Below are 26,818 nucleotides of genomic sequence, written 5' to 3'. Positions count from 1 at the left end.
GTGCGTGTTATTCTTGCATTCGTCGATGTCATGACAAGACCGTCCATCGCCTTGGAATCCTCCCAAACAGCTACAATTGTAGGAGCCTACTGTGTTATCGCAGGAAGCATAAACACTACAATCGTGCCTATTAGTCTTGCATTCGTCGATGTCATGGCAAGACCGTCCATCGCCTTGGAATCCTTCCAGACAACTACAATTGTAGGAGCCTATGGTATTATTGCAGGATGCATGAACACTGCAATCGTGTGTGTTATTCTTGCATTCGTCGATGTCATGACAAGACCGTCCATCGCCTTGGAATCCTCCCAAACAGCTACAATTGTAGGAGCCTACTGTGTTATCGCAGGAAGCATAAACACTACAATCGTGCCTATTAGTCTTGCATTCGTCGATGTCATGGCAAGACCGTCCATCGCCTTGGAATCCTTCCATACAACTGCACTTGTAGGAGCCTACGGTGTTATTACAGGATGCATAAACACTACAATCGTGCATGTTAGTCTTACATTCGTCGATGTCATGACAAGACCGTCCATCGCCTTGGAACCCTTCCAGACAACTGCACTTGTAGGAGCCGACAGTATTATTACAAAATGCATGAACGCTACAGTTGGGTGTACCTGTAATGCATTCATCGATGTCATGACAATAACGTCCATTTCCTTGGAATCCTTCCAGACAACTGCACTTGTAGGAGCCGACAATGTTATTACAAAATGCATGAACGCTACAGTTGTGTGTACCTGTTATGCATTCATCGATGTCATGACAAGACTGTCCATTGCCTTGGAATCCTTCCAGACAATTACACCTGTAGGAGCCTATGGTGTTATTGCAGGATGCATGAACACTGCAATCGTGTGTGTTAGTCTTGCATTCTTCGATGTCATGACAAGACCTGCCATCGCCTTTGAATCCTTCCAGACAACTGCACGTGTAGGAGCCTTGAGTGTTACTGCAAGATGCATGAACACTGCAGTTGTGAGTATTAGTATTGCATTCATGAATGTCGTAACAAGACCGTCCGTTGCCCTCGAATCCATCGAAACAACTACACCTATAGGAGCCTACAATGTTGTCACACACTGCATGGTCGCTACAGCTGTGTATTTCGCTCTTACATTCATCAATATCCTCGCACGAAAATCCATCTCCTTGGAAGCCATTATTACAAACGCAATTGAAATGCGTCGTATCTTTTGAATTTGGTTTGCAAGTAGCATTTCCATCACAAAATGGCTTCTGACGGCAATTAAAACTTGTCGCTGGTGTTGGTGCATCTGTTAAAGAGAGAGGAGACGGATCAATACTTTAATATCAAACTTTAAAATTCCAGATTCTTTTTCATGACGACGAATTTTCTGGAGGGCCATGTCTAATAATTCAGAACATCAAACCGAGAGAAATGAGCTTCACATCATTAAGTGAAAAATGGCTATCGAAGCATTTTCTCATTCGCAAGTTCACTGTCGAAAGTAATCATAGACTGCTGATATCCATCGCTTTTCTGTTCGTAGCTTTAACGATTGAGTTAAGACTTAGACAAACATCGAACAAAAGATCATTACTATCGGTAACTGAGCTAGTTAATATGGGTCAAAATGTATAGCAACTCTCACGCCAACATTTAAATTATTAGGGGTAAATGCCACAGCAATCGCAAAAATTTGCATGTTAATGATGTGCTGAATTCGATCATTTACCCAGCGACAAAGAATAATTTCCTTTACTTACCTCCATTTCTGAGAGATTTTTTAGGTGGTGATATTAGTGCAAATGCCAGAAAAAGACAAACAGCCACAACGATCAGAGTCAGAAGTCCTGCCTTCCAATTCGACTTGATCGATCTGTTTATGGCTGTTAGAGAGAAAACTTCATGCTTCGATTCTATCCCTTGGTGTGTCTCATCCATTGCTCTCAATAGTTCGCTTGTTTGGTATTATTATCTCCGAGAATATATTTTAAAAGGAGTCGAACGTACGAGTATCGCTATCCGCGTGTGTTTTACAACCTCAGCATATTTGAGCTATTTAGGTTTCACGAAAATCTGCTGCATGATTCATTACACGTCTTTCGGTTTCTAAGAAATCTGCCGGGGAACCCCCTAGTCCTTCTACGTATTACCTCTCATTGGTTGTCGAGCTGACCGATATAAACAATTTCGTTATCAATTTGGGATTTTACTGAAGATTATTTTTAGCAAAGTAGCATCGAATAATTACGCCAGGGGTCAAGAATTAGGATTTTGACAAACATCTGCCATATCATAACTGTCGTTTACAGATACGAGTACTATAGAACAACTCTCAAATGAAAAAAAATTCACGCGAAAATGGCAAAAATAACAGATTTTCAATGTTGAGCAATGTGCTGATCGAATGATATGACAAGAAATATAGAGTGAACAAGCAGTTAGAGAGCGTATCAAGCAAGAGAAAGGAATGTTATCTATATAAAACAGGGTTTTATGTTTCATGGTAGTCACTTGAATTTTGAGTGAATTTTTATGTTTCGGTGGCAACTCTGCGCTTAGTGATAAGCGATTGTTTCCTTAATAAGAAAAAGGCCCACAGCAAAAACAATCAACAGAAAGATCCCGCACGGCCCACGATCCGCGGAAACTGAATCTGTTTTCAAGGACGACTGTGCATGATGTTTACCATAATGTCTATCATTTTCTCTGATCAGGAACTTTGCTTCAGGTTTTGATTTTTTTCATGATATAATTGTATAAGATATTACTTCAAATCTTGCTCTAGGGATATTGTTCCAGATATTTCTCAATTTACCACACATTCCCTAAGAGCCGGTGGCGCTTCTGCTGCAGCTAATGCTGGTGTTCCCGACAGACTCTTTCAGAGGCACGGGCGTTGGAAATCTGTTTCCGCAAAAAATGGCTATGTCGGTGATAGTCTGAGTTCAAGTTTGTCAGTGTCAAAAAAGCTAGGTATTTAATTCTGTATCGTTTACTTTTAAGTTCATATTTCCCTTTCTTTGGCTCTAGCAGGATGCGTATACTACAAGGCTGGCTGACTCATCCTGAATAAACTTTCACTTTGAATATCTCGCCTGAGTGTAGTCAGAATATGTAATTTCTGACGCTTGAGTGACATGGGAACGAATTAGTCAGAAATTAATATTCTGACGGCACGTTGAAGAGGTTCGCGTGGCATCATGGTAGTTTCGGATTATTTAAGAATTTCCGGAGAAAATTAAGTCATTCTAGGTCGGTCAGTCTTATTAGGTTTGACCATTTTATTTTTTCTTATTTAATGTAATTTTGTTTTACAATTCTCTGTAAAATATCACCGCTCTTATTGAATTTTCTGTTTGATTAGTAATGTACTGAACTAGGTTTATTTTAATTATCCTTTCCTCGGGGTACTGTGCTACTGCATTAGATGAGGAATACGTTTCCACGTATCTTTTGGCCACTTCTAAAGAGTGGTGTTTTAGTGGTTTTTCGTATCTGGCGTAGCACAGGCTAATGTTTATAACCCTTTAGTTTCAGTAAATACCTCCAGAACATTGCAGATTCTAGTAGGATGCGCATACTACAAGGCTGGCTGACTCATCCTGAATAAACTTTCACATCGAATATCTCGCCTGAGTGTAGTCAGAATCAAATCTCTGCTCCAGGTGCAGTCGAGAACAGCTTTAGCTCCTTGAGTGCTCTCCAAACTTCCAAAATGCATCCAAACTCGATAACTGTATACGTACAGCTAAAAGCCGCATGAACATATCAGACACAACTTGTGTTTGAAGAGAGAGTTTTATCATTATTTTGTCGTGTTTCCGAGGTAATCGCGATCTACCCAAAAACTATGAATGAAAAACAAAGCAAAAACGATCAAGGGATGTTTCGAGATTAAATCTTTATTCATAGAATTGTAAATTTGCTAAAAGGAAGCAAAAATGAACGAATTTCCTGCATGCACCAGACTTCAACATGCTTGAACTTTTCATTACTAGAATTTACGGCCATAAAATTTCGTAGGTTTGTGATGGAAATTCTGAAATTGTAGGATTTTAAAATAGTAAAGCCTTAGCCGTGCTCTCTTCTGTTGTAAAGTAGTTAGGACGCGGCTACTTGCTAGCTTGCTTATTTCCGAAATTTCAGCTTGAGTGAGGTCCGGAAAAAAGTCGGACATTGCACAAATTAAAAATTATTCTTGCGTCAGGTTTCCCAGGTAATCACATCCACTCGACGGGAAGTATGAGTAAAAGGCAAGGAAGAAATGACCAAGAAATATTTCAAGACCAAAGATTTATTCAAACAATTTTAAATTTGCTAATAACAAGCTTAACACAAACAATTCTCTGCTCCAGGTGCAGTCGAGAACAGCTTTAGCTCCTCGAGTGCTCTCCAAACTTCCAAAATGCATGCAAACTCGATAACTGTATACGCACAGCTAAAAGCCGCAGGCATGAAGACATCAGACACAACTTGTGTTTGAAGAGAGAGTTTTATCATTATTTTGTCGGGTTTCCGAGGTAATCGCGATATACCCAAAAACTAAGAATGAAAAACAAAGCAAAAACGACCAAGGGATGTTTCGAGATCAAATCTTTATTCATAGAATTGTAAATTTGCTAATAGGAAGCAAAAATGAACGAATTTCCTGCATGCACCAGACTTCAACATGCTTGAACTTTTCATTACTAGAATTTACGGCCATAAAATTTCGTAGGTTTGTGATGGAATTTCTGAAATTGTACGATTTTAAAATTAAAATCTTCTATTGAAGTATACTTTAAGGAAATATCAATCTGCGTCGTATGTTATAATAATTGTTACTTCACTCAGGAATCCCGGAACTCAGTAAACGACGCTTTTTCTCGGACACAAAGATTTAAATGTAGTTTTTAAATTCCCCTTTACAGATCGAAAAAAATCAACTAAAGGAGACGAAATGTTCAGATCATTGGTCCTGTTAAGTTCAGCTTTAATGCTCTTTATAATGTTCATAACCGGGGAAACAGGTGGGTCCATAGAAGTTTTTAATTAAAATGCGATGTGAAGAGTTTATTTTGTATTCCATCGCGTAAATATCTGAAAGAGAATCATTGGCTCACGAAAACGATTAATGAAATTGCGCACAGTTGCAGTTTAAGGTCGCGATGTAAATTTCAAATTTTGTCAGTTGTTCGTTAGAAATGAAAGACCTTTAATGAATCGCTTAAAACTACTGGTAAAGAGATGAAGCTCCACCTTTTCTTTGCTAGAAACTGGTAGCCATGATTGAATTACAAGGCATCCCTTGGAGTGAAGTCGATGCACCACGGGAGCTTACTCTAAGAGCATCCTGCGGCACACTAACATCAATTTTTTTTCACTCAATGTTTTTACTCGCGTTAAGGACTTCGCCGAAAAGGAGGGACTCCTCGTTGTCTAGATGTTTTATTTTTTTTTGTGTCATGAGCGTGTGAGAAAAAAAAAATTCAAATCCTCACAAAGAATCAAACCTTAAACCTACGGATTCAGCGCTCCGATGCTTGAGACCAAGTCTCTAGACCAAATTGAATATTTTCGTCTGTTTTGGGGTACTTTTCGAGATTCAATGAAACTGTTTTTCCAATTGAAATGAATTTTCTAGAATTGAAATGAATTTTCTAGAATTGAAATGTCAAAATTTCGGATCGTTTTTTATTTTCGCTTGGTGAACGAACTCTGTTGTAAACCAGACATTCGACAGTGTTCGTTCTAATATTCTTGGTCGATTCAATTTTTTTTGTAGGAGTGAACGTAAATGATCCAATTACCCCGGAAGAGTACCTAGCAGGGATTGTCAGAGCAGGATTTTCTACGAATTGGTTCAAAACGAAGACGCCGATGAAAAAGTACTGGAAACAGAACATCATAGACGTCCATGAAAAAGGCCTTAGTAACTTAAGACTTCGATGCAGGGCAGATCTCTACTCATATGACTACTCTATCGACAAATTCAAACGGTTTCTTAGCGACCTGACGACCGTTGTCGACCATTGTCTGAAACATGATGTGATTCCAATCATCTCCTGGGTTCACCATCAAGCAGAGGCCTGCGCCATGGAAAAGGACTTTAAAGCCTACGTGAATTGGTGGACAGCGGTAGCACAGCAGTTAAAGGACAAGGACTATAGACTGAGTTTTAATCTTTTTACAGAACTAGGAAAAGACACTTGCGAACGAAATGACAAAGGTGACGAGAGTCTTCGCGAGAATACCGAGAAATATAACCGATGGACCATGAACGTGACGCACGAAATCCGATGTACAAGTGGGAACAACGCTCAGCGTATTCTGATTTTGGGATCTCCCTGAAAAACTGCCGAGGACTTATCTAAAACTGATTAAAAAATCTATGAAAATTATAAATATATGATGGCTGAGTGGCATATTTATGCCTCTGGTCCAAACAAAGTGCTTGGTTTCCAGAAGTACGGGAGCGGTGACGGCAGTTCTGAAGGCCAAAACAACGTCAAAACTGCAATTAAACACGCAACTGATTATCAAAGGGGAGAAAACGGTTTGCTGACATATCTCGGAGCGTGGATGCCGCAAGATGACGCAAATGGTTCGATAACGGAATCGGAAGCCACCAACTTCGCCCGTTTCTTTGTTGCCGAGCTGCACAACGTCAGCATACCATGGTCTTTGAACGTTCTGGATCGCTACTATGATACCATAAAAGGAAAATGGCTGACGGGGAACCAGACGATAAAAGGGCAAGCGCTAAATATGTCCAGGATTTTGGACAATATTCGTGAAGTAATGTCATAAAACTGAAAATAAAGATCTAGACGCGCCTACGAGTCTAGGGTAGTAATCGTCTGCGTATTAAATGTAACTGGAATAGTTTCAGTGTTTATAACACGACTGTTACTAGAATGAGGTCAAATACTCAGAGGAAACTACTGTTCTTTCTTTCTGTGCTATGGTCCCTTCAGTATGGGTTAGATCCTTTATGTCCGATACCGTCAATCACCAAATCCGCATCATCGATCATTTGGGTTGAGAAGTCATGACAGAGCGTAAAATAGCTCTGACTGTGGGGTTGATGAAAGGCACGGAAAAATAACCCGGTATGAGATATCTATCATTCGCATTATTGTAACTTGTTGGGGTTTTCTTCCGCCCTAAACTACATGCGCAAAAACCTAATAAGATATTTTAGCGGAACAGAGAAGGGAATTAGCTCACAAACGTGATGCTTTAAAGACAGACCATTTGTGTTAAGTTTATACTGAAGGGTTTCTTTTGATCGAGAAAAAGGCCTAGGCATTATCAATGATTTGCCAAAACGGCGACGTCGTTGCATGTGCACATGAAAGCTGTCATAGAAAACGAATTTGGACCATAATAATAAAGTTAATGAAAATCATCAAGTTAGTAAAGAAATTTTTAAAAGTTCTGGCATAACATCTCTTCAACGTAACGCCTAACTAAGTTAATAACTGACAAATATCGCTCTAGCTCAGGTCATCAGAACGCGAAGCCCGAAAGTCGAGCCAAAATCATCAGCAACTTTCTTTAAAAATTCATTAGTTAACTAGTACCTTGCAAAAAAATAACATATTTTTTTGATCATTCATTATCCCATGGTCTACTTGCATGAAGCAGCTGATGCAATAAGATCATTTTTAAAACTCACGGTACATCGTCTATTTTACAAATGAGTGGTTTTCTTGAATAGCTCATCGGGCGTGAGCTAAAAACAATACGGTGTCGAACTCGAAACGCACCACTTTCGAAGGAACTTCGACTAGAAATTTTTAAAACGGTGAGGAATAGTGGTTGTCGTTCCCCAATTTTCAAAGTTTAAACGTTGTCAATTTTCAAAGTTGAAAATGACCCTAGTAATTGTCGGCCAATTTCTCTTCTTTCAGTCTTTAATAGAATCTTTGAAAAGCTTATGTATAATCGCCTAAAACAATTTATGAACAAACATTGTATATTTTACAATTATCAATATGGATTTCGTTAAAGATGCTCAACGGAACATGCCATCTTAGACATTGTCAATAGAATTCAACTCAATATGGATAAGGGCATGTTTTCGTGTGGGGTCTTTATTGATCTGCAAAAGGCCGGGCATTCGATACTGTTGATCATTATATTTTATTACGTAATCTGGCTCATTACGGAATTCGTGGTATAATCAATGATTGGTTCTGTTCATACAAAAATGGAAAAACCCAAATCACTCAGGTCGGTGCCTATATGATTTCTGAAAAAAAGAAAACCTCTTGTGAAGTGCCACAGGGTTCTGTTTTGGGTCCTTTATTGTTTCTGATTTATAGTAATGACATTTACAAGGCTTCAACAAACTAGGATTCTACCTATTCGCTGATGATACAAATCTGCTATATGCTGATAAGAATTTAAAATCACTTGAATCTGTTGTAAATGTGGAGCTACTTAACGTCTGTGACTAGCTGAGCGCTAATAAACTCTCCTTAAATATAAAGAAAACTAATTTTGTTATCTTTCATCCATACCAAAACGCTTAGATTATGAAGTTAAACTTAATATATATGACAACCAAAGTAATAGACTGATAAGTATAGAACGTAAAGCATATCGTTTGAGTACTTAGGGGCACTAATAGATAGTAATCTTAGTTAGAAATATCATACCAGCCAAATCGCGTCCAAGATCAGTAGTCATATAGGTTTAATATCTAGATTAAGGCATTTCACTACCTTCGTAACTTTGCTTAATATATATATTTATTACACGACTCGGGCAGTCAGAGGGCCAATAACTAAAATGAACCAATTAAAATGCTCTATTGCCGGTCAATATTCTCTCAGTATTGGACTGGGCACTGTCCCGAATGGTCCCGAATGATACCGCACTTGTGTTCCTTTGAACTTCAGTCGTATAATAAATCTCTTATTAACCAAGGTTGCTCGGGACCGTACTGAAAGAATATCGGCCCTCGGTCTTTTTTGTACGGACCTCGCTGCACTCGGTCCGTACTGTCAAGACCTCGGGCCGATATTCTCCCAGTACGGCCCTCGCGCTTGGTTAATAAGATATATATATATAGATCTCTTATTTTTCCATATATCTCCTATGGCCTTACTTCCTAGGGACAGACAGCCAAAACGCACCTAAACAAAATAAAAACGGGTAGTCCGCTTGATGAATTTTTCTAAGTTTAATGTTCTCGCTGTTCCACTTTTTATCTCTACCAATATTCTGCCTTTACCTTTAATCTACTTTTAAAAAAATTTAAAATGAATAAAGGCTGATAGTTTCGAAAGAAACTGTTTGGGGCTGCGTCGGTGGGAGTAACGAAATAATTTGGATATATCAACAAAGTTGAAATGGTAAATTGGCCACCGTAACGACGAAGGGCTAACGCTCGAAACGTCAGCTTTTGTAATCGTTACGGTGGCCAATTTACCATTTAAACTTTGTTGATATATCCAAATTACTTTCAAAATTACTCTATCTTAATGCATGATGTCAATAACAAAGTCGTGCCATCTAACATTTCTGCTCTCTTAAGACCCATTAAAGATACTCATCATTATAACACACGAACTTCTACCGCTGGTAACTTCTATATAAATTACTCTCGACTAAATCACTACAAGAACTCTTTTTCCTCTATGGGCGCAAAAATTTGGAACTGTATTCCTGATGTTTTGAGACAGCTCCCAAAATATAGTTTCAAGAAAAAAATAACCGAATCCTTATTTCAAATCTTTCTAAACCAGGATTCTTATCCTGATATTGATACATTAATAAACGAAATGACAAGAAAATAGATTTCGTTGAAACAAAGAGTATTTTGAGCTTTTCCTGTGTTTAATTATGTGATTGTGGCTTCGTAATTAGTATATCTATATTTTGTAGTCACTTTTGTAATTGAAATCTGTACCTTTCTTATTACTTATTTATTTTTTTGTCATTAGAATAATATTATTTTAATATGTAATTGACACGTTCTCATACTACCTGCCTCGATTAGCTTCGCTATTTTGCAGGTAGTCTTCATTTATAAGTTAAATTGTGAGTATAGATAGAGAGGTTTTTGTGTTGTTGTTGTTGCTGTAACGTATTCCATCGTCTTCCGTTTCCCGCTCTTAGGTTTTTGGACCTGGTTTGAGTTTTTAAAAACTCGCTTTTGAAATCGGCCTTCGGACTAAAGTGATTTGAATATATCAACAAAGTTGAAATGGTAAATTGGCTACCGTTACGATTATATAAAGGCTGACATTTCGAGCGTTAGCCCTTCGTCGGAGCGAATAGGAGAATTGTGGGTTGTGTGTGCTTTTAATGGCAGAAAAAGGAGCTACGTGATTGGTGGGAACATGGCAACGAGAAAAACACGAATAAATTAGTGGAATGAAAAGCGTTCGTTGATACCTGTGGGATTAAGACTGTCGGTTTTGAAAGATGAGCTTTCGATGAGCTTTCGATTCTGAGAACACCTTCGAGACGTGGAGAGGAATGACAAGGACACATCGAAACCAGTCGCTAGACATTTTAATTTACCTAACCATTCTAAGCAACACATGGCAATCTGCGGTCTTTCCTTACACTTAAGTAGCACGGAAAGCCGGAAGACACTTGTAAAGAAGACAACAAAAGATGTGACGAGAGCCTCCGTAGAAATACCGACAAATATAACCGATGGACCTTGAACGTGACACGTGAAATCCGCCGAAATTCAGGTGGCAAGAATGCTAAGCGAATTCTTATTCTGGGGTCGCCAGGAAAAAGCGCCAAGGACTTACATAAAATAGATACAAAGATTTATAAAGATGATTCATACATGATGGCAGAGTGGCACATTTATGCTTCAGGGCCAAACAAAGTGCCTGGTTCGCAGAACTACTGGAGCGAAAAGATGATTCAGAAAGCAAAAATAATGTAAAAACGGCAATTGAATATGCAACGAATTTCACGAACAATACTGATCTGTTGACCTATCTAGGTGCGTGGATGCCTATGGATCTTGCTAACGGAAACATAACGGAAAGAGAAGCCATAAGCTTTGCTCGTTTCTTTGTCAAGAGGCTGGGTAAACAGGAGATACAATGGAGTATGAACGTTCTGGATCGCTTCTATGACACTGAAAATAGTACATGGTTGACAGTTATCCAGGTTCTTCAAGGGCAGAAACTAAATATGACCAATATTTTGGAAAATATTCGTGCAGTAATGCCCAAAGCTCCAGCAAAGAAAAAGACAAATTAAAATCAAATACCGTCGGGACACATAATGTAACTGGGATAGTTAATACAACTTTAGAATCGAAGACTTATTATTACTAATAGGCAAGCTTAAACTGTTTCAATCATTGTGTTTTTGGACTGATATTTCCATAATTTTAATCATGCAGATAAGCTAAAATGTTTAGACTTGGATCCGTCACAGGAAAGTAAGGTATAATGTAATTTTTTAACAAAGGTGCTTTAAGAAACTCTCAGCGGCTTAAATATTTGCGATTGGACTGTGACTTGTTTGGGTTGCAAAACTTTGGTTTATTCTCTTGTGATTAGGATATTTTGTGATGTTTTTATTCTTTTTTGGAGAAATTAAATGAACTAATTGATCTTAGAATTTTTACCAATTTTTGACCGGCTGATTGTTTTTAAGTTGTTTTCTTTCGATAAAACGAGAAATTGTAAGCCCATTTTTCCGCTGAGGTACCGCAATAAATGCTGCAAAAGTAAAACTGATGTAGTCCTTTTTTGCTCTGTCGGGATGAGAGAGAGTTGGGATATATTTTCTGGTGTTTAACTACTCGTCGCCATGGTGACAATGAAATTCCAGCGAGGCCAATAGGATCAAGAACAAGTTCCTTTTTGTTTTGCCTGTTTTGTTATGTTTTTTTTTTTTTTTTTCTGTCTTGGTCTAAAAATAACTTTGATGTTCTGGTATAATATTTCGTCAACGTAACGCCTCACTAAGTTTATAACTGACAAATATCTCAAATCTACAGACTCAATGGGTTGTTGTTTCGTAATAAAATTAAAGGTTTTGCTTATTCACGTAATGATGAGTCAGAATACCTCAACCTCATGCACCTCCAACTAGTAGTCTATGAAGACATCCTGCATCAAAACATCAAGCTTTGTAAAAAAGCCCTTAAAAGTGTGAGAACCTTTAATCACGAGAAGATGGAATTTTTTTATTGTCAAAATGGACAAAAAAGGTTTGTCGCAAGTTCTCATCTCCATTTAGATGGTCAGAAAGATAAAGGTGATGAATGCCTTTTTTTTTTTCGGTTGATCTATTTGTAAATTATTCCACAAACAGTCATATTTTCCCTAAAAGCAACAAATGACTTAGGAAAGAATTTAGAAACAATGTCTATTTTAAGCGCCCAGAAATCACCTCCACCACGCTTATTTACGCAGACAAAGATTGTGTCAGTACCTCTTTTAAAATGATTTATTACGATTTTTCAGCAGTTTGCATCACTCCTTGACTGAAGTTTTCATATAGAACTGTAATATTCCCTGTACACGTTTAAAACTACTCTTACTTATTTCTTCTTTGTGACCCGAATAGCATGAAAACAGTTGTCTACAATCATTGGTTGACACGATTTAGGCTTACTTAATAACCTCGTATTATAGGTGAGGCATATAAGGCAATCCTCGACTACACCCAAAGTTATGAAAACTCATGTTCTGATGTAAAATTAACTTATAAACATCCTTATGGCATTACTTTAATAATATTGTTCAAAATCTTAGCCATCTTTAATGGCTGACCTTTGATTACTTGAATCTCTGTCCGCCATTTGCTCTCCTTGGTGTTGTAGTAGTTGTCCAGAACGTTCAGGGACCATGGTATGTTCTTCTTACGCAGCTCCTCAACAAAGAAACGGGAAAATTTGATGGCTTCTGTTTCTGTTATGTTTCCCTTTGTGTTGTCATGAGGCATCCACGCGCCAAGGTAAGTCAGCAGGCCAGTCTTCTTCGAGAAAGTCGTTGCATAGCTGATTGCTTCTTCGACATTTGCTTGGCCTCCAGATTTACCATCTCCACTCCAGAACTTCTGGGAATCCTTCACTTTGTTCGGCCCTGAAGCATAAAGATGCCATTCAGCCATCATGTACGGATCATTTTTATAAATTTCAGGATCGATATCAGGTAAATCCTTGGCAGTTTTTCCTGGCGACGCCAGAATTAATATTCGCTTAGCGTTCTTGCCACCCGTACCTCGGATTGCTTTTGTTACATCTTTTGTCCACTGGTTATATTTGTCTGTTCTTACGCGAAGACTTTCGTCACAACTTTTCCCTTCCTCTTTACAAGTGTCTATTCCAAGTTCTGTAAAGAGATTAAAACTCAGTCTGTAGTCCCTGTCTTTTAGCTGCTGTGCCACTGCTGTCCACCAGGCAACATAGGCGTCATGGTCCTTCTTTGTAGCGTAGGCTTCTGCGCGATGGTGAATCCAGGAGATGATTGGAATCACATTGTGTTTCAGGGAATGGTCGACAACGGTCGTCAGAAAGCCAAGAAACCGTTTGAATTTGACGGCGGAGTAGTCGTATGAGTAGAGATCTGCTCTACATCGAATTCGTAAGTTACTAAACCCTCTGTCGTGGACGTCTTTAATGTTCTGCTCAGAGTACTTATTCATTGGTTTCTCTGTCTTAAACCAGTTTGTGGAAAAACCTGCTCGAATCTGACTTTGATACTTTTTAGGCGAAATTGGCCCATCTGCCAAAAAAATTTTCGTAAACATTAGAATTAAATAGAAATTGTAGTTTTCTTGTCTTTGTTTTTTCACTTGCGCATCAGTTTATTTTATTGCATGCTCGAGTATGCACACAATATCATTTCTTTTTAAAGAAACTGCTTCTATTTTCTCTTTCTAGCGGAAGTAAACCCTGATTCTCGCTTATACAAGTCAGATTGTGGACAATGCAAACGGATTGAACCAAGTTTTTTTTTGTTTTGTTTCTCGATAAAACCACATTTAGTGTAGCCTGAATAACAGAAAGTGGCAAAATCGTTCAGACCCACCTTTTCCACCAGCTGCAGACATCATAAACAGCACGGAATACGAAAGCAAAACAAGGAATCGGGACATCTCTTTCTCTGTGAGTTCTTTCGATAAGTTACAAGAAAAGAAACTATCTAAATAACAAGTAAAGGGAATTAGATTGATTAGTAATTGTCTAATTTCCACGGAGGGAGGAAAGTTTTATAAATCTTAGGCTTTCGTAAGTACTGAACCTTTTCGACGAAGATTCATTTTGTTAGAAACGATACGATATATTAGGAAAATAGTAAGGCTTGTTAAGGCACAAATATATTCTAGCTATACAAACGATGTTTTTGAAAATGCTGATCCGAGCAGTATGCAAGACGTTTGTCACATATGAACCCACACTGGAGTAATGGATTGGCTCACCATAATGCTCTCTAACTCAGACCATCAGAACACGAAGCCCGAATGTTGAGCCAAAATCATCAACAACTTTCTTTGAAAATGCATAAGTTTAACTAGTACCATGCAAAAAGGCAACAAACTATCAAGATGGCTTTTGAAAAACTCCTCGTTTAAAGGGAGCAATTACCTTACAGAAATGTGCAGTATCTTCTACATAGGCGTCCGTTTGACGGTAAGGGTAAAACACTGCTTTACTCATGGTACGACTTAATGGCCTACTTTATATTGATACCGGTGGACCAAAATTTAATTAAGATCTATTATGAATGAAGCGAAAGTAAACAGCGGTTTTGTCAACGCTTGAGAAAATTTTTGTGTATACTCAGTTGCTCGATAACAAATCCGGTAACACCCACATGCAAAACTTATATTGTCTCATTCAAAATAAACTGAATTCTTGGGTATAAATACTTTACAATTACTACACTAGGGTTTTTTTCCTATCACATTTCACACATGGCTCGCACACATGTCGCTTTATTCGTAACAGTGGTGATTCTGCATATCTGAAAGGTCAACACTTTTTGCTTACCCTTATGCTTATGGGCGTTTCCTGCAGTGGTTAAGGCCATCCGTTCTATCTATTCCATTCAGGCCAAATAAACGCTTTACCGTTATTTCCTGTGATCTATTCATATAGCCTAGCGAGGAGTTTGCACGACTCATAAAAAAAATATTAACATTGCACTGAAAAATTTTCCGATGAAGTTTAAAGCAGGTATTGTGCGGCTTGGGAAACTCTTGCGTTAGTTCAGTTGCACGGCAGAAAAGATAAACTATGTATTGAGAGAGGATTAAGCATTTGTCAAAGGAGGGTCAACATGAGTATTGTAACACTTGGGAAATTTTTGCTCTGGCTCAGTTGCACAACAACCAAAAATTCAGTCATTAAAAGAAGAACTTATACATTTAGTTAAGTAACCATCAACGCAAGTATTCCAAGGCATGGGAAAACTGTTGCATTGTCTGAGTTGCAAAACTTGTGATTTTAAGGTGGCTCGTACCGGTTTTTGTCTTTTTGATGGTTTGTAACTTTGAAAGAATACAACAGAAAGACTGACCAAGGCCAGTTGAACAATTTTATGGGGTTGAAATTTATAATCATTGGTTATCCAAAAATAGGTGTCATTTCGTCACTTGCATGGCAACGCTTTCATAGGCTTATTCAGACGCATTTTTTAGCTTGTGGCTTAAATTATTCGAAAACTAACCCGGTGACCCCATGATTTTTTTCAGTGATTGCTTTTGACACTTGAAAAGGAAACTGCACAAAGATTTTTAAAAAATTCTACGGAGGGGAATTTCAGAAAATCTAGAAAAAATGCAATTTTCAGACATCACAAATTTCCTTCCGTAGAATTTTCTAGTTTTTTTCTGATGATTCCTTTCGACGTTTTTATCATATTGGAACAATAAAAAGAAGGGGTCACCGGACTTGTTTGCATGCAATAGCTTTCGTGAGTTTAGCAATTTCCGCGCGCGTTCTCGCGCATTTAAAAATCTGGATTCTATAAGATCGACATTTGCTCGTGATCTGTTATAGCTACCGCTGACAATTGTGTGTGCTCGCGCGCGCGCCTACGATCTGATGTTTACAGACGGGTTCTGTCCTGGTGTACCGGTTCACAAGTTAATTACCATTGTTCTTTCTTTGTTTAGGAGTCATCGGTTAGCTATTGTGTATTGTTTGGTCTTTCGTATTGGCTCTTGTGAACCGGTACACGAGGACAGAACCTTACAGACGTTTACTGCTAATTAAGAAAATCATTAAACAGCTGTCAAAGATAGCCTCCCGGGCTCATCTTAAAAATCCTATACACACGACCTCTGGCTATATCATATTATTTTCCTTTAAGTTTCAAAGTCTTCTTCCACTTAAGGTAGATTATCCTTCAATTGAGTTCTTCTTTTTTCGCCGTCGCAAGATTTCATATCGGTTGAATATTTCTTTTAAATGTGAAGTGAAGCAACCTTTACTTCTCCAAAAATCGTCTTCTTTATCTTAGTTTCTATCTCCTGCATTCACAGTAGCCGCTCAACACATCAAATACACGCTCTTAGGTAAACTTCTCACAAAAGTACAAAAAATTCCACCAGCCATCTTTGTTTTGAACTTTCATCTTTTGATCTCGCGCTTCTTTCGCACGTTTCTCTCGCGCGCGCCACGCAAGAGTGACCTGTTCTCCGCGCGAGGAAACTGGTACGAGCCACCTTAAATCACGCGTATGCCGGATTTCAGACCAAATTGCACTCAACTCAGTTCAATTAACATTATTAATCACTTTCTTTGTCTTTTGGCTGCTTTTAAAGGTGGCCCAGTTGGAGATAGAAAATGGCGATCAACCTTTTTCTACAAAGGCTAAAAAAGCAACGAGTCATGATCAGGTTGATGATAGGCTGTTGTTCCCAGGCTTTGTTAGTAGCACATATCGCTTATATACCATTGTTTTCCTTTATAACTCTATATTGTGATGATAAGCGATAATATCTCTTTTATAACACTGGCCGACTTCGCAAGGATGTTACCTTTCCTGCTCATGGGTGGGAGGTAGGGGGGTGGGGGTAGGGTGGGTGGGGTTAGGGAGGTGGTGGTAGCAGGAGATTGGAGGATCACTTAATAACCCTTAGTTTGTCGACTGAGAAGAGTAACGTCGAGCAAGTCTGTCATCCGGCATCATCCTGTGTCTTGCATCATTTTTCTTTACTTCATTTCTCTGCTTTATCATTGTATGAGTAGGTATTTGTTTCATTTTTCGGGCTTCCTCTGAATCTTCAATGCTAAATGTCTGGCTAGACCAAGGAAAATCTTCATTCAGTCTAGCACTGGAGAACGCAATTTTCTCGAGAAAAGAAAAAAAAGCGAAAAACATAGAGACAAACAAATTTCTTCTCATAAAACAAAATAAGAACAAAAACAAAATAAAAAAAGCCATCATATTTTGCAGTAGGTATTGAATGACTACATGGCCTGTGATACGCTATATTTTATTAGTGTGGGGCTTGGTAAAAAAAATACAACGCTACGACAGTAATTATGAATGCAAAAAAAGCCATAAAGAACTTATCCATTATACTGGCAGCAACCTTCCATTCGTTTGTTCTTCCACTCGTCGACTTTCGCCTTCTATTCACAGAATTATGCGATGATCCAAAAAGTCGACCAAGACAATGCAGAATGATCATTCGAACCCACATGGGCATTTCACCATCGCAATGCCGGCCGTAGGAAAAGTTTAACACCAGACAAGTGGCAGCCAGCGAAAGTGAGATCAGAAACATTGTGACAATGTAGTATTTTCCCAAAAGGGGAGCGCTATTTGAAGTCGATGGAAGATTTTGGTACACGAGCTGCAGGAACACTATCATGGCCAACAGGACGGTTATTCCGAGTTGCATCCTCTCTCCAGACTCTGGCGGCAGGTAGAAGCCTACCAACACCATGGCTGTGATTATTATGGCAGGAACAATCAGGTAAAGAGTATAGAACAAGGGCTTTCGGCGAACGTGGATAGTATATGTTATGTCCACGTACGGTTTCGGGCAGCAGTCGTAAAACTTTGATGTCCTGAAAATGAAATTAGACTTGATCTTAAAGTTGCTATTAAGAGCGTGAAGTAAGCGGATTTAAGAACTTGTCTCTCAGCATCGTAAGCCCATATGCGCTTTGTTTTCGTTAGGATCTAATTGAAAACTGCTCGAACGTTTCATTATAGTGGCAAAATAGACATGTTACATTTTGGAACGTATTTAAGGAGACTCAAAAAATATGGTAAAAGAAAAAAATTAATGGTATAAAGGTTTATGTTAAAGCATAAGATTTACCACTACCTTTTCTGCTCCAGTCCTAGCAGCTGCCACTCGCCATGTTCCGTGTAGATGTCGTCACTGGAGGCATTGGTGAGAATGCGCATGTCTAAACGTGATTCGTCGTGGGTCCAGCTTCCAAACTTCATCGGGCACTTTTGATCGTCGAAAGGAAAATACCTTAAACATAAGCAGAAAAAATATTTGAGAAGGGACTTGCATGCTTAATTGCTGGCTTTGAAGAACTTATATCATTTACTGAAACAGGATGCGAGTACCACTACATGCCCTGAATATAGTGCCAACAATCTCTTATGACACTCTAACTATTTTCCTGATCCCATCTGGGAGGTTGTTCAACACAGTAAGTCTTTACACTAGAGTATCACCCAAAATGTTACAAATGAAACAAGCCTGTGAGAAAAATTTACCGCACGTCGAGGTGGCAGACTGTGATAAACATCGCGGGTGCAAGCCAAATTGTGCTTCCATTCCAAAATATTATGACATCTGTTTTATACTTGTGAGTTCCACCAGAGAAAGTAAACTCTGCGCTGAATAAAGAGGAAAAAAATGCAAATGACATTCACGGGTCTTCACTCACTTTTGCCAACAACAACAACAATAACAACAACAACAACTTTATTTGTACCCAACATAAAAAATACTGATAAAAACAATGACAAATTTAAAAGAATATTTAGTTCTTATTAACCGAGTGGGAGGTCTGTATGGGAGAATCTTGACCGAGGTGGCCAGTACAGACCGAACGCAGTGAGGTCTGTACCAGCGACCGATGCTGGTACAGTATCTTAGATGCCAATTTTTTATATTCTTTGTACCTTTTTTTTCTAGACCGGTCTAGATGCCGGTCTAGATGGGAAAATCTAGACCGCTTTCAATATTGATTTCAGCCAATCAAATTCGTGAATTCGGTAGTTCCCAGTCCTTGTGAGACACAGCCATATAATAAAAAGGAGTACTAGCTGCCCCAAATAACCATAGGGGCTAGAAAAAAAGGGCAGCTATACTTAGGTGATTTATCTAATGTAATTATTTGGGTCAGATATAACACACACAACACACACACGCGCACACACACACACACACACACACACACACACACACACACTCATTCATCATACAAAACAAGGTCAAGGAAGCAAGGAATATTAGAGTAAAAAACAAACAGAAAAATTATTAATATTTATCAAGAAGAATTAGCTTAAGGCTTTTCTTAAAACGTTTCAGAGGAAGAAGCTTTATGTCTTCACTTATATCATTCCAGACTTTAGCACCCTGAAATCTTATGTTGAAGATTCCACGATTTGTTCTGACATTTGGAATAGTATAAGTCATTTTGCTAGATAATCTAGTATTATAATTATGTTATATCCTAACAGAATTTGCCATTAGATCATCTGAATTCTATCCCATAGCTTTTTCATTTTGTAAGTCATAAACAGCCCTCCTTCAATCTCTAAAGAGCGTTAAATTAACCAGCACTACATAGTTTCAGATAATTATTCAGCCATGATACCATTTGCAACTTGTATATTGTCGAGAAGGTTGGCTCGGCTAATAAGGAATCCAACCACTAATTTGGAAGTTTATACTGAGCGGAACCTTTTTTCTTTGTCCCGAGCTCTTGCTAGTAAAATGCATGGGTCTCAGCATCGCATACAATACTAATGGCAGTTATCTCATGTCGTGGGGGCATAGCGTCTCAACCGCAATGTTTAAATTGATGGAATGTGATAAAGGGAGAGAATTTTTTGCCACCACAATGTAGATCAGAGCTCTCTAAATTTGATGCGAACGTAATAAGAATATTATGAGTTATCTGTTCTGGAATCTGCTGTAAGTTTATATCAGATTGCCTAAAAATAGCTTTAATGGAAACAAATTTTCTTCAACTCAAAACAAGAAAAGGTGAGATATATCTGACTGATACGTTTGCTATGCTAACTGCAGTCTCTTCAGTTCCCCCGTTCGTTCAATTTGCGCCTGCGCATTCATACCATAAACTCGGTTAGCAGCTCGTTTGTTGAGTTTCTGTTCTCACAACATCTTTAGGTCATCTGCGATTTATTACTGGCAAACACACACCAACGTGCAATCTGTTTGTTAGGTGCTCGTAATTACGCAAAGAAAATGCAATTGCCATCTCATCTCAACGTCACGTGATATTACGCGTATCACAATAAAATCCATTTGGAATAAACAAAAAACCTGTTATAAAGCACAATATCCGGCACCCAAACCATAGACGCATCGACGTTGATTTCCTCCGTTCCACCGTATAGAGAGGCGTTCCATGTGAGCAATGGATTAGTCCATTCCTGAAAAACATTTAAACGGCTTAATTACACAATAAGTACGCATTTTTTTAGACAGATCAATATGAGTTAAGGCCACTTGTAAATTTGATCTAAAAGGTAAGGCAATCGCAAACCTTGTATCCTAAAGAGGACTCTTGAATCATTTGTGGGCATTTTCAATAATGGTACAAATATCATCCTGAGTGATGATTGGTATTAGCCTCAGAACCCCTCTCCCCCCAATCACTGATCTCCGCTGTCTCAGTATATCGACTTTCATATCGCTCTAAAACTCAGCCAGGTTCGAGCGAGTCAACTCTTTCCCGCCCACACCACCCTTAGCGGTTTAGTTTATGGATATCTAGCGCCAGCGTCTCGCTCTGTTCGTCAATAAACTAGGTTGCCCAAACATTGTAGTCTGTGTCTGATATCAATAGTGAATAACTATACCCCTTCAGCAATGCTCTGTCCGAAAGTGTATCTTTCTTTAGCCGGAAGTGCAAGGAAAGCTAACATAGACAAACTTGAGCCGATTCAGTGCTGTTTTCTCAGTCTTTTTAACTTTTGCTTCTTTTCGTCGCTCCTTCTAAACTTGAAAGGTAGATGTATCTGGCATGCAGAGTCCTTAGGTGGCAAAACACATGAAAAGAATATCATTTTCTTCGGGATATAGTGGAAAAGGTGCCACATAATGTTAGGATATCAAAATACGTGAATAAATCATACACATCTCAGAACTTGAAATTGGAAACAAATTGTTACCTGATACGTGTAGAGAATTACTTGTAGGAGCTGTTCGTTGTCCTTCTGGATAAGGTCGAAGAACATGTAGAATTAAAAATACGAATTCTTTGCCGATAAATATCATTTTGAAGAAATGTAGAGCTGAGATATTCGCTGAATATAGGTTCATTTAATTTAGAACTGAAGAGCAAAATGTTTAATCGAGAGACAAAACTCAGTAAAGATAAAATTCTCGCTAATCAAGACAGAGTTTACTCGGTCAGTCAATAATTATTAATTTACCAGTCATTATTTACATGTATCACCTGGGGGATGGGGGGAAGGCGAGGATCTCGGGGGGGGGTCACACAGTTCTCAGGGGGTCACACAGTTCTCAGGGGGAACGGAGAAGAGATCAATCTTCGCCAGCAAAGTATAAAGAGGGAGACTATAGAAAATAGACTGCCAATTAACTACCAATGGGGGGGGGGGGGGGGGAGAAATGTAAGAATATCACCGGCAGAGCCTTTTGGGGGATCAGGTAAATTTTTATGATCAATCAAAATCCTCTGACCCACCCCTCCGCCTCAAAACTCTCAGTGATAGATAATGACCGGTTCTTTACGGTGATTATCCTCTATTTAACAATTATTCTTTGAAATCGAGGTGAATAGTGGCTAAATATTTACCGAAAGCCACTATTCACCGAGATTGAAAAGAATAATTGTTTTAGTATATACACACGCAGTGATCTCGACAAAATTAAAAGGAAACCATTTAAAAGCAATTTCTGCTTCTGAAACTTTAGCGAAACGCGAGTTTACGCCCGCTATTTTGTTTTTCACATTATCCACTCGCTCGGAGGTGTACATTGTTGACTAGCCCGAGATGGCGAACCAATCAGATTGCTTGAAACGCCAAGATCACTGAGTGTGCATATACTAAAGTCAGATATAGTCATCGCACACAGTTCACGTAATCTCTTTACGACTAACTCACACTCACCAAGTCGATTATTTGCTTGAGTTTCGCCCTGAAAGTGACCACAACTTGATCATTTTTTTTCAGCACTGGACGAGAGAACTTGCTGTAGTTTTGAAACAGGTCATGAATCAGCCTCTGCTCGTCACCTAAGGAGGCCTCTGCCAATAAATAAATATAAAGTAGGTGTATGATTTCATTGTTTAAACTAGTAAGCTTTGAAATTTGACTTTTTTTATCCACGCTCAAAACTTTAAAGCTGAAGCTGAACGTCACAGGAAGGGTTGACTTTTCAGAGACATTAAAACGAATATCAAGATAAGGGTGACGACATATATCTTATTAACCAAGCGCGAGGGCCGTACTGGGAGAATATCGGCCCGAGGTCTTGACAGTACGGACCGAGCGCAGCGACGGTCCTACAAAAAAGACCGAGGGCCGATATTGTTCCAGTACGGTCCCGAGCAAGCTTGGTTAATAAGAGATTAATTACACGACTGAAGTTCAAAGAGACACAAGTGCGGTATCATTCGGGACCATTCGAGACAGTGCCCGGTCCAATACTTAGAGAATATTGACTGGCAATAGAGCATTTGGATTGGTTGATTTTAGTTATTGGCCCTCTGACTGCCCAAGTCGTGTAATAAAAATATTTAGCGACAAATCATGGTCATGATAGCAAGAGCAGATAAACATTCGATCCCTGCAAATCGTCAAATGACCACCCAAATTAAAGGCGGCATTAGTGAACAAGACTTTGTTCATCCGACGGTACATTAGAGGGTTTCCACTGAAGCCATATCTTCTTGCCTGTCATGTCTGGGAAACAGGAAAAAATACCCCTAATCGCGATTAAATCGTTTTCAAGCCAATCAATCAAGCCGGTACCCCCGGAAGATATTTTTTCAATCGGACACTAAGTGCAGGAGTATTAAAATATAATCCGATCACTGAATTAGAAATGCTTTCAAGAAAATACCATTAAAGCAAGTGAAGAGAATCGTATTCATAAAGTCATGAAACTCTTACCACCCGTTGTAAATAAGGTGACCAAGGATGTCATAAACACAGCAATGAAACGAAGTTCTTTCGTCATCTTTAAAATAATCATGAATAAAACTAGAACTGAATTTGTAATATAATATTAATTAGAACAATCTTTCTATAGGAGGTCACTGAAAAGTGGTATTCTGTGAGGCCCTGTAAAATAAAATAACACTGAATCATCATAGGTAAAAAAGCAAGTTAGAACATGAACTTACTATAGAATACTCTAAAAATGTTCATAAAAGTTGCTTGATTACACAATCGATAAAAAACTAATTGTAGGGGCTAAAATATCTCGAAACTGACTTAAATAAATATATAGTTTTGCACTCTGCTTAAAAAGGCGAGGAAAGAGTCGATTTTTTTAAGGAAGTGCCATTCTTTTGCGCTTATGCATAAAAGTCTTTGTTTTCCATAATTTCTTTTAACAAGAGTAAGGCGGAAATCTTTCTTCATGTATTATAACTGTGGATGTCAGAATTTCTTAAAATGTTGGTTACCTTGGTGCACGCATTGATAGAATAGAGCATCTAGTGACGAAACTGGACATTCGTTTACAACTATGATAGCTAAAAACAAATTAAGAAGTAACAAGGAAGGTGTTACAAACTTAGCTTGAAAATAATAAACTGCTGCATTCTAATAATTCTACTTGAATAGAAGAGCCAGTCAGTAGACAATATATTTCATTTTTTGACCGAGTTGTCGTTTTTTGAAGTTTTCACTTTTCACTGAGTATAATTAAGGTTTTCAAACGGACTCAAGCAGCAATTAGAGCCAAACACATTTCAATAAAATTTTTTTCTATAAATATTGCACAAAGCCAAAGATAACGAAAAGAAATCACGAACCTAGTCCTTATTTTGCGTCCGACTGGATAAATACATAAACAGTGCTCAATTTCTTACCTAAAAACGGTAGAAAGGAAAAACAAACAACGCTTTGTTTTTTTTTTTAGTTGTCTTTGCTTTTATAAAAGGGTTGTTGTTATGCAAAGAATGTCAAGAAATGAAAAAAACTGCAAACGTCGTCCGAGTCGTTTTAAAGAGGAGACGTTCCAATGAGAAAAGATTTGACATTTCCGGGAGAGCTTAGGGGTTATTTTTCATTATAAGTAACGCTCTTTGCCCTGCGTAGGATAAAAAGGGATTAGGAAAATTGATTCCTGGAATCCTATGGATTTTGAACCATTCAACTGCGTTCAATAATTTGTGTATTTCTCTATAGTGAAGACAAAAAACGCACTAAATGGCCTGAAACCAGGAGGTCACTGTAAACTGTGTGATCATTCGCTTAAAATGAAAACGAAAATGATGGTGTGTAGCTGTGTATTATAAGCAGCGGCCTTCATCGTCATAAGGTCAAGACCAGAGATATCCTTACCTTTTGTGAATATAAAGTTCTGTTACTGAGGTTCTTGTTCAAAATCTTTCTTGCTCAAGTAATACGGTCAAGCTAGTGATTTTTGCACCTTTTCGTTTGCGTATCAGCCTATGGTCAAAGCGGTATTTAAAGCAAAATTTGCATTACAGCTCATTGAGTGAAACTCTTCAATTATGAACGAACCTGTAATCAGCTTAAAAAACGTTACCACGTAACCGACAAAATGCCGTAAAATGTATTACTCTGTTATCTTTTTTTAAGGTACCAAGCCAAATGAAAGTGAAGGATGATTGTCCAGAGTTTGTTACTGTTAAATCACCTGTATGTCAACGTTTTCTGACTTTCGTTTTGATCTTGTTTAATGGGCACGAAGTGTTCCCTCGAGTTGTGATGTTTTAATTATTTATGACTGTTTGATTGCTTTCTGTAATAATGCCAATATTCTTTTTTTTTTTTTTTTTACAAATGTTGATAAAACTGCCACGAAAACACAGGTTGTTCATGAAAACCACTGTCAGTTAGGGACATGCAGTGTCAAGAACTGAACCGACTCCAACCTTGAAAATTTAAATAAACAGGGATATTTCAAAAAGTGAGTTTCCTGGTCTCTCTTTATGCTGTCACAAACTAAAAGATAGCGAGGTTGAAATTTGTATTTCTGCGTTACCAACATTAAATCAGTAATATCACTTAGTATTGTAACGCGTTTTAAAGTTTTACAGAAGCTTTTTTTTGTATTTCCATGCGTTAATTGACTTCGCTAAAACTTTTATATTAGCCGGATTACCAGATAATCGTATACAGATCAGAAAGCAATAATGGTAGCTAAGAGCACAATAATGGACAAACTGTTAGACAACAGAGCATCGTCATCTAAGTACGACCAAAAGCAGGCAACGTTTCTCCTCATGCATGACAAGTTTTCGCCTAACCAAGAACTAAAAAATCTATGAAATTGGTTATTCAAACTCAGGAGCTTGTTTTCACCTAGTTGTATGGTTTCCTTGTTTGTTAAAATTAAATAAACTTTTCCACATAAGAATAAGTGGAGTGATCATGAGATAGATATCCATCATCGTAGTTGGAGGGCTGCTGGTGGGGATATGGAGAAACGGGCTTCCGTGTCACAGCCATGCCAGATCGGGATTGCCCACTACGTAAGTTTCCTTTAACATTCGTAAAGACCGCTAATATCATTCTACCAGGCTTTAGTTTTAGGGGGCAAAGCCTGTTTCTGATTCATGATCGCTATAACGATACTTTGTAAAAAATTTAATCAATGACAAATAACTTGTGCCACATGAGGCAAAAAATCTTTCGACTTGACCCTATTTGATTAGAATTTGGTCCTTCAAAATCCCTTTCTTTTTGGAGACAACTCTATCGTCCAGAAGATAGTAGAAAGTGACACTGGAACGATTTATGAAACTCGAAATAAAATTGCCATTACTTCATAAATAGTATATAGAAATTTTAATGGCATGTGAAAAACAGAGCAGGCGAATAGAGTGTTACAATGTGATCTTCATACGTATGATGCACGATCCTCGCAGTAGAGAGCGCTATTTATGCAATAGCGAAAATCAGACCTGAAAAAAATCAGGCCTGTACGGGATTCGAACCACTGACCTCTGCGATACTAGTGCAGCGCTCCACCAATTGAGATAACAAGCCAACTGGTAGCAGGCCGTTTAGGTGATTCGTAATAAACTTGTGATGATAAATCAGATATGATCAATATATAAAGTTCATATATTTTGAACTGCGATTATAGATACGTATGATGCACGATCCTCGCAGTAGAGAGCGCTATTTATGCAATAGCGAAAATCAGACCTGAAAAAAATCAGGCCTGATCAACTGAATCAACTTAACGGCCTGCTCCCAGTTGGCTTGTTAGCTCAATTGGTAGAGCGCTGCACTAGTATCGCAGAGGTCAGTGGTTCGAATCCCGTACAGGCCTGATTTTATTTTCAGGTCTGATTTTCGCTATTGCATAAATAGCGCTCTCTACTGCGAGGATCGTGCATCGTACGTATCCATAACCGCAGTTCAAAATATATGAACTTCATATATTGATCATATCTGATTTGTCATCACGGATTTATTACGAATCAACTTAACGGCCTGCTCCCAGTTGGCT

General features: G+C 38.4%; 3 protein-coding genes and 2 pseudogenes across 5 annotated transcripts in view; 2 read left to right on the top strand and 3 right to left on the bottom strand.

Annotated features, from left to right (window-relative positions):
- The window catches only part of LOC111324281 (uncharacterized), a 4,417-nt gene extending 2,336 nt beyond the window's left edge, over window positions 1-2,081 (bottom strand). The window contains exons 1-2 of the mRNA XM_088739484.1: window positions 1,738-2,081; window positions 1-1,283 (exon numbers count right to left, since the gene is read on the bottom strand). The exon at window positions 1-1,283 is cut by the window's left edge and continues 586 nt beyond it. Of these exons, the coding sequence (XP_088595610.1) occupies window positions 1-1,283; window positions 1,738-1,915 (1,461 nt within the window). The 5' untranslated portion in view covers window positions 1,916-2,081. The remainder of the gene's footprint in view (window positions 1,284-1,737) is intronic.
- Window positions 2,082-4,162: 2,081 nt separating this feature from the next.
- On the top strand, window positions 4,163-7,414 carry LOC148741344 (uncharacterized; annotated as a pseudogene).
- A 170-nt stretch (window positions 7,415-7,584) lies between these two features.
- Window positions 7,585-11,698, top strand: LOC111324289 (uncharacterized; annotated as a pseudogene).
- A 687-nt stretch (window positions 11,699-12,385) lies between these two features.
- On the bottom strand, window positions 12,386-14,668 carry LOC111324341 (uncharacterized). Of its 3 annotated transcripts, XM_022927886.2 has the most exons (4): window positions 14,544-14,668; window positions 13,987-14,100; window positions 13,177-13,680; window positions 12,386-13,038 (listed from the first exon to the last, which is right to left on the bottom strand). In XM_022927886.2, the coding sequence occupies exons 2-4, from the start codon at window positions 14,051-14,053 to the stop codon at window positions 12,671-12,673; spliced, it is 939 nt and encodes a 312-aa protein (XP_022783621.2). In that variant the 5' UTR covers window positions 14,054-14,100; window positions 14,544-14,668; the 3' UTR covers window positions 12,386-12,670. The 3 variants fall into 3 exon arrangements, with proteins under 3 accessions (XP_022783621.2, XP_022783620.2, XP_088598541.1); XM_022927885.2 differs by having other exon boundaries at window positions 12,386-13,680; window positions 14,544-14,664; XM_088742415.1 differs by having other exon boundaries at window positions 12,386-13,680; window positions 13,987-14,070; window positions 14,544-14,664.
- Window positions 14,669-17,385: 2,717 nt separating this feature from the next.
- LOC111324290 (neuronal acetylcholine receptor subunit alpha-10-like) lies at window positions 17,386-24,163 on the bottom strand. Its single transcript, XM_022927810.2, has 8 exons — window positions 23,793-24,163; window positions 23,275-23,341; window positions 22,270-22,406; window positions 21,304-21,348; window positions 20,453-20,562; window positions 18,652-18,774; window positions 18,245-18,400; window positions 17,386-17,981 (listed from the first exon to the last, which is right to left on the bottom strand). The coding sequence occupies exons 1-8, from the start codon at window positions 23,820-23,822 to the stop codon at window positions 17,405-17,407; spliced, it is 1,245 nt and encodes a 414-aa protein (XP_022783545.2). The 5' UTR covers window positions 23,823-24,163; the 3' UTR covers window positions 17,386-17,404.
- Window positions 24,164-26,818: the final 2,655 nt, after the last annotated feature.

Source organism: Stylophora pistillata, chromosome 1, assembly GCF_964205215.1.
Source record: "Stylophora pistillata chromosome 1, jaStyPist1.2, whole genome shotgun sequence".
NCBI lineage: Eukaryota > Metazoa > Cnidaria > Anthozoa > Scleractinia > Pocilloporidae > Stylophora > Stylophora pistillata.
The sequence above is the reverse complement of the archived record's forward strand: the minus strand, read 5'-3'. Positions and strand labels throughout refer to the sequence as shown.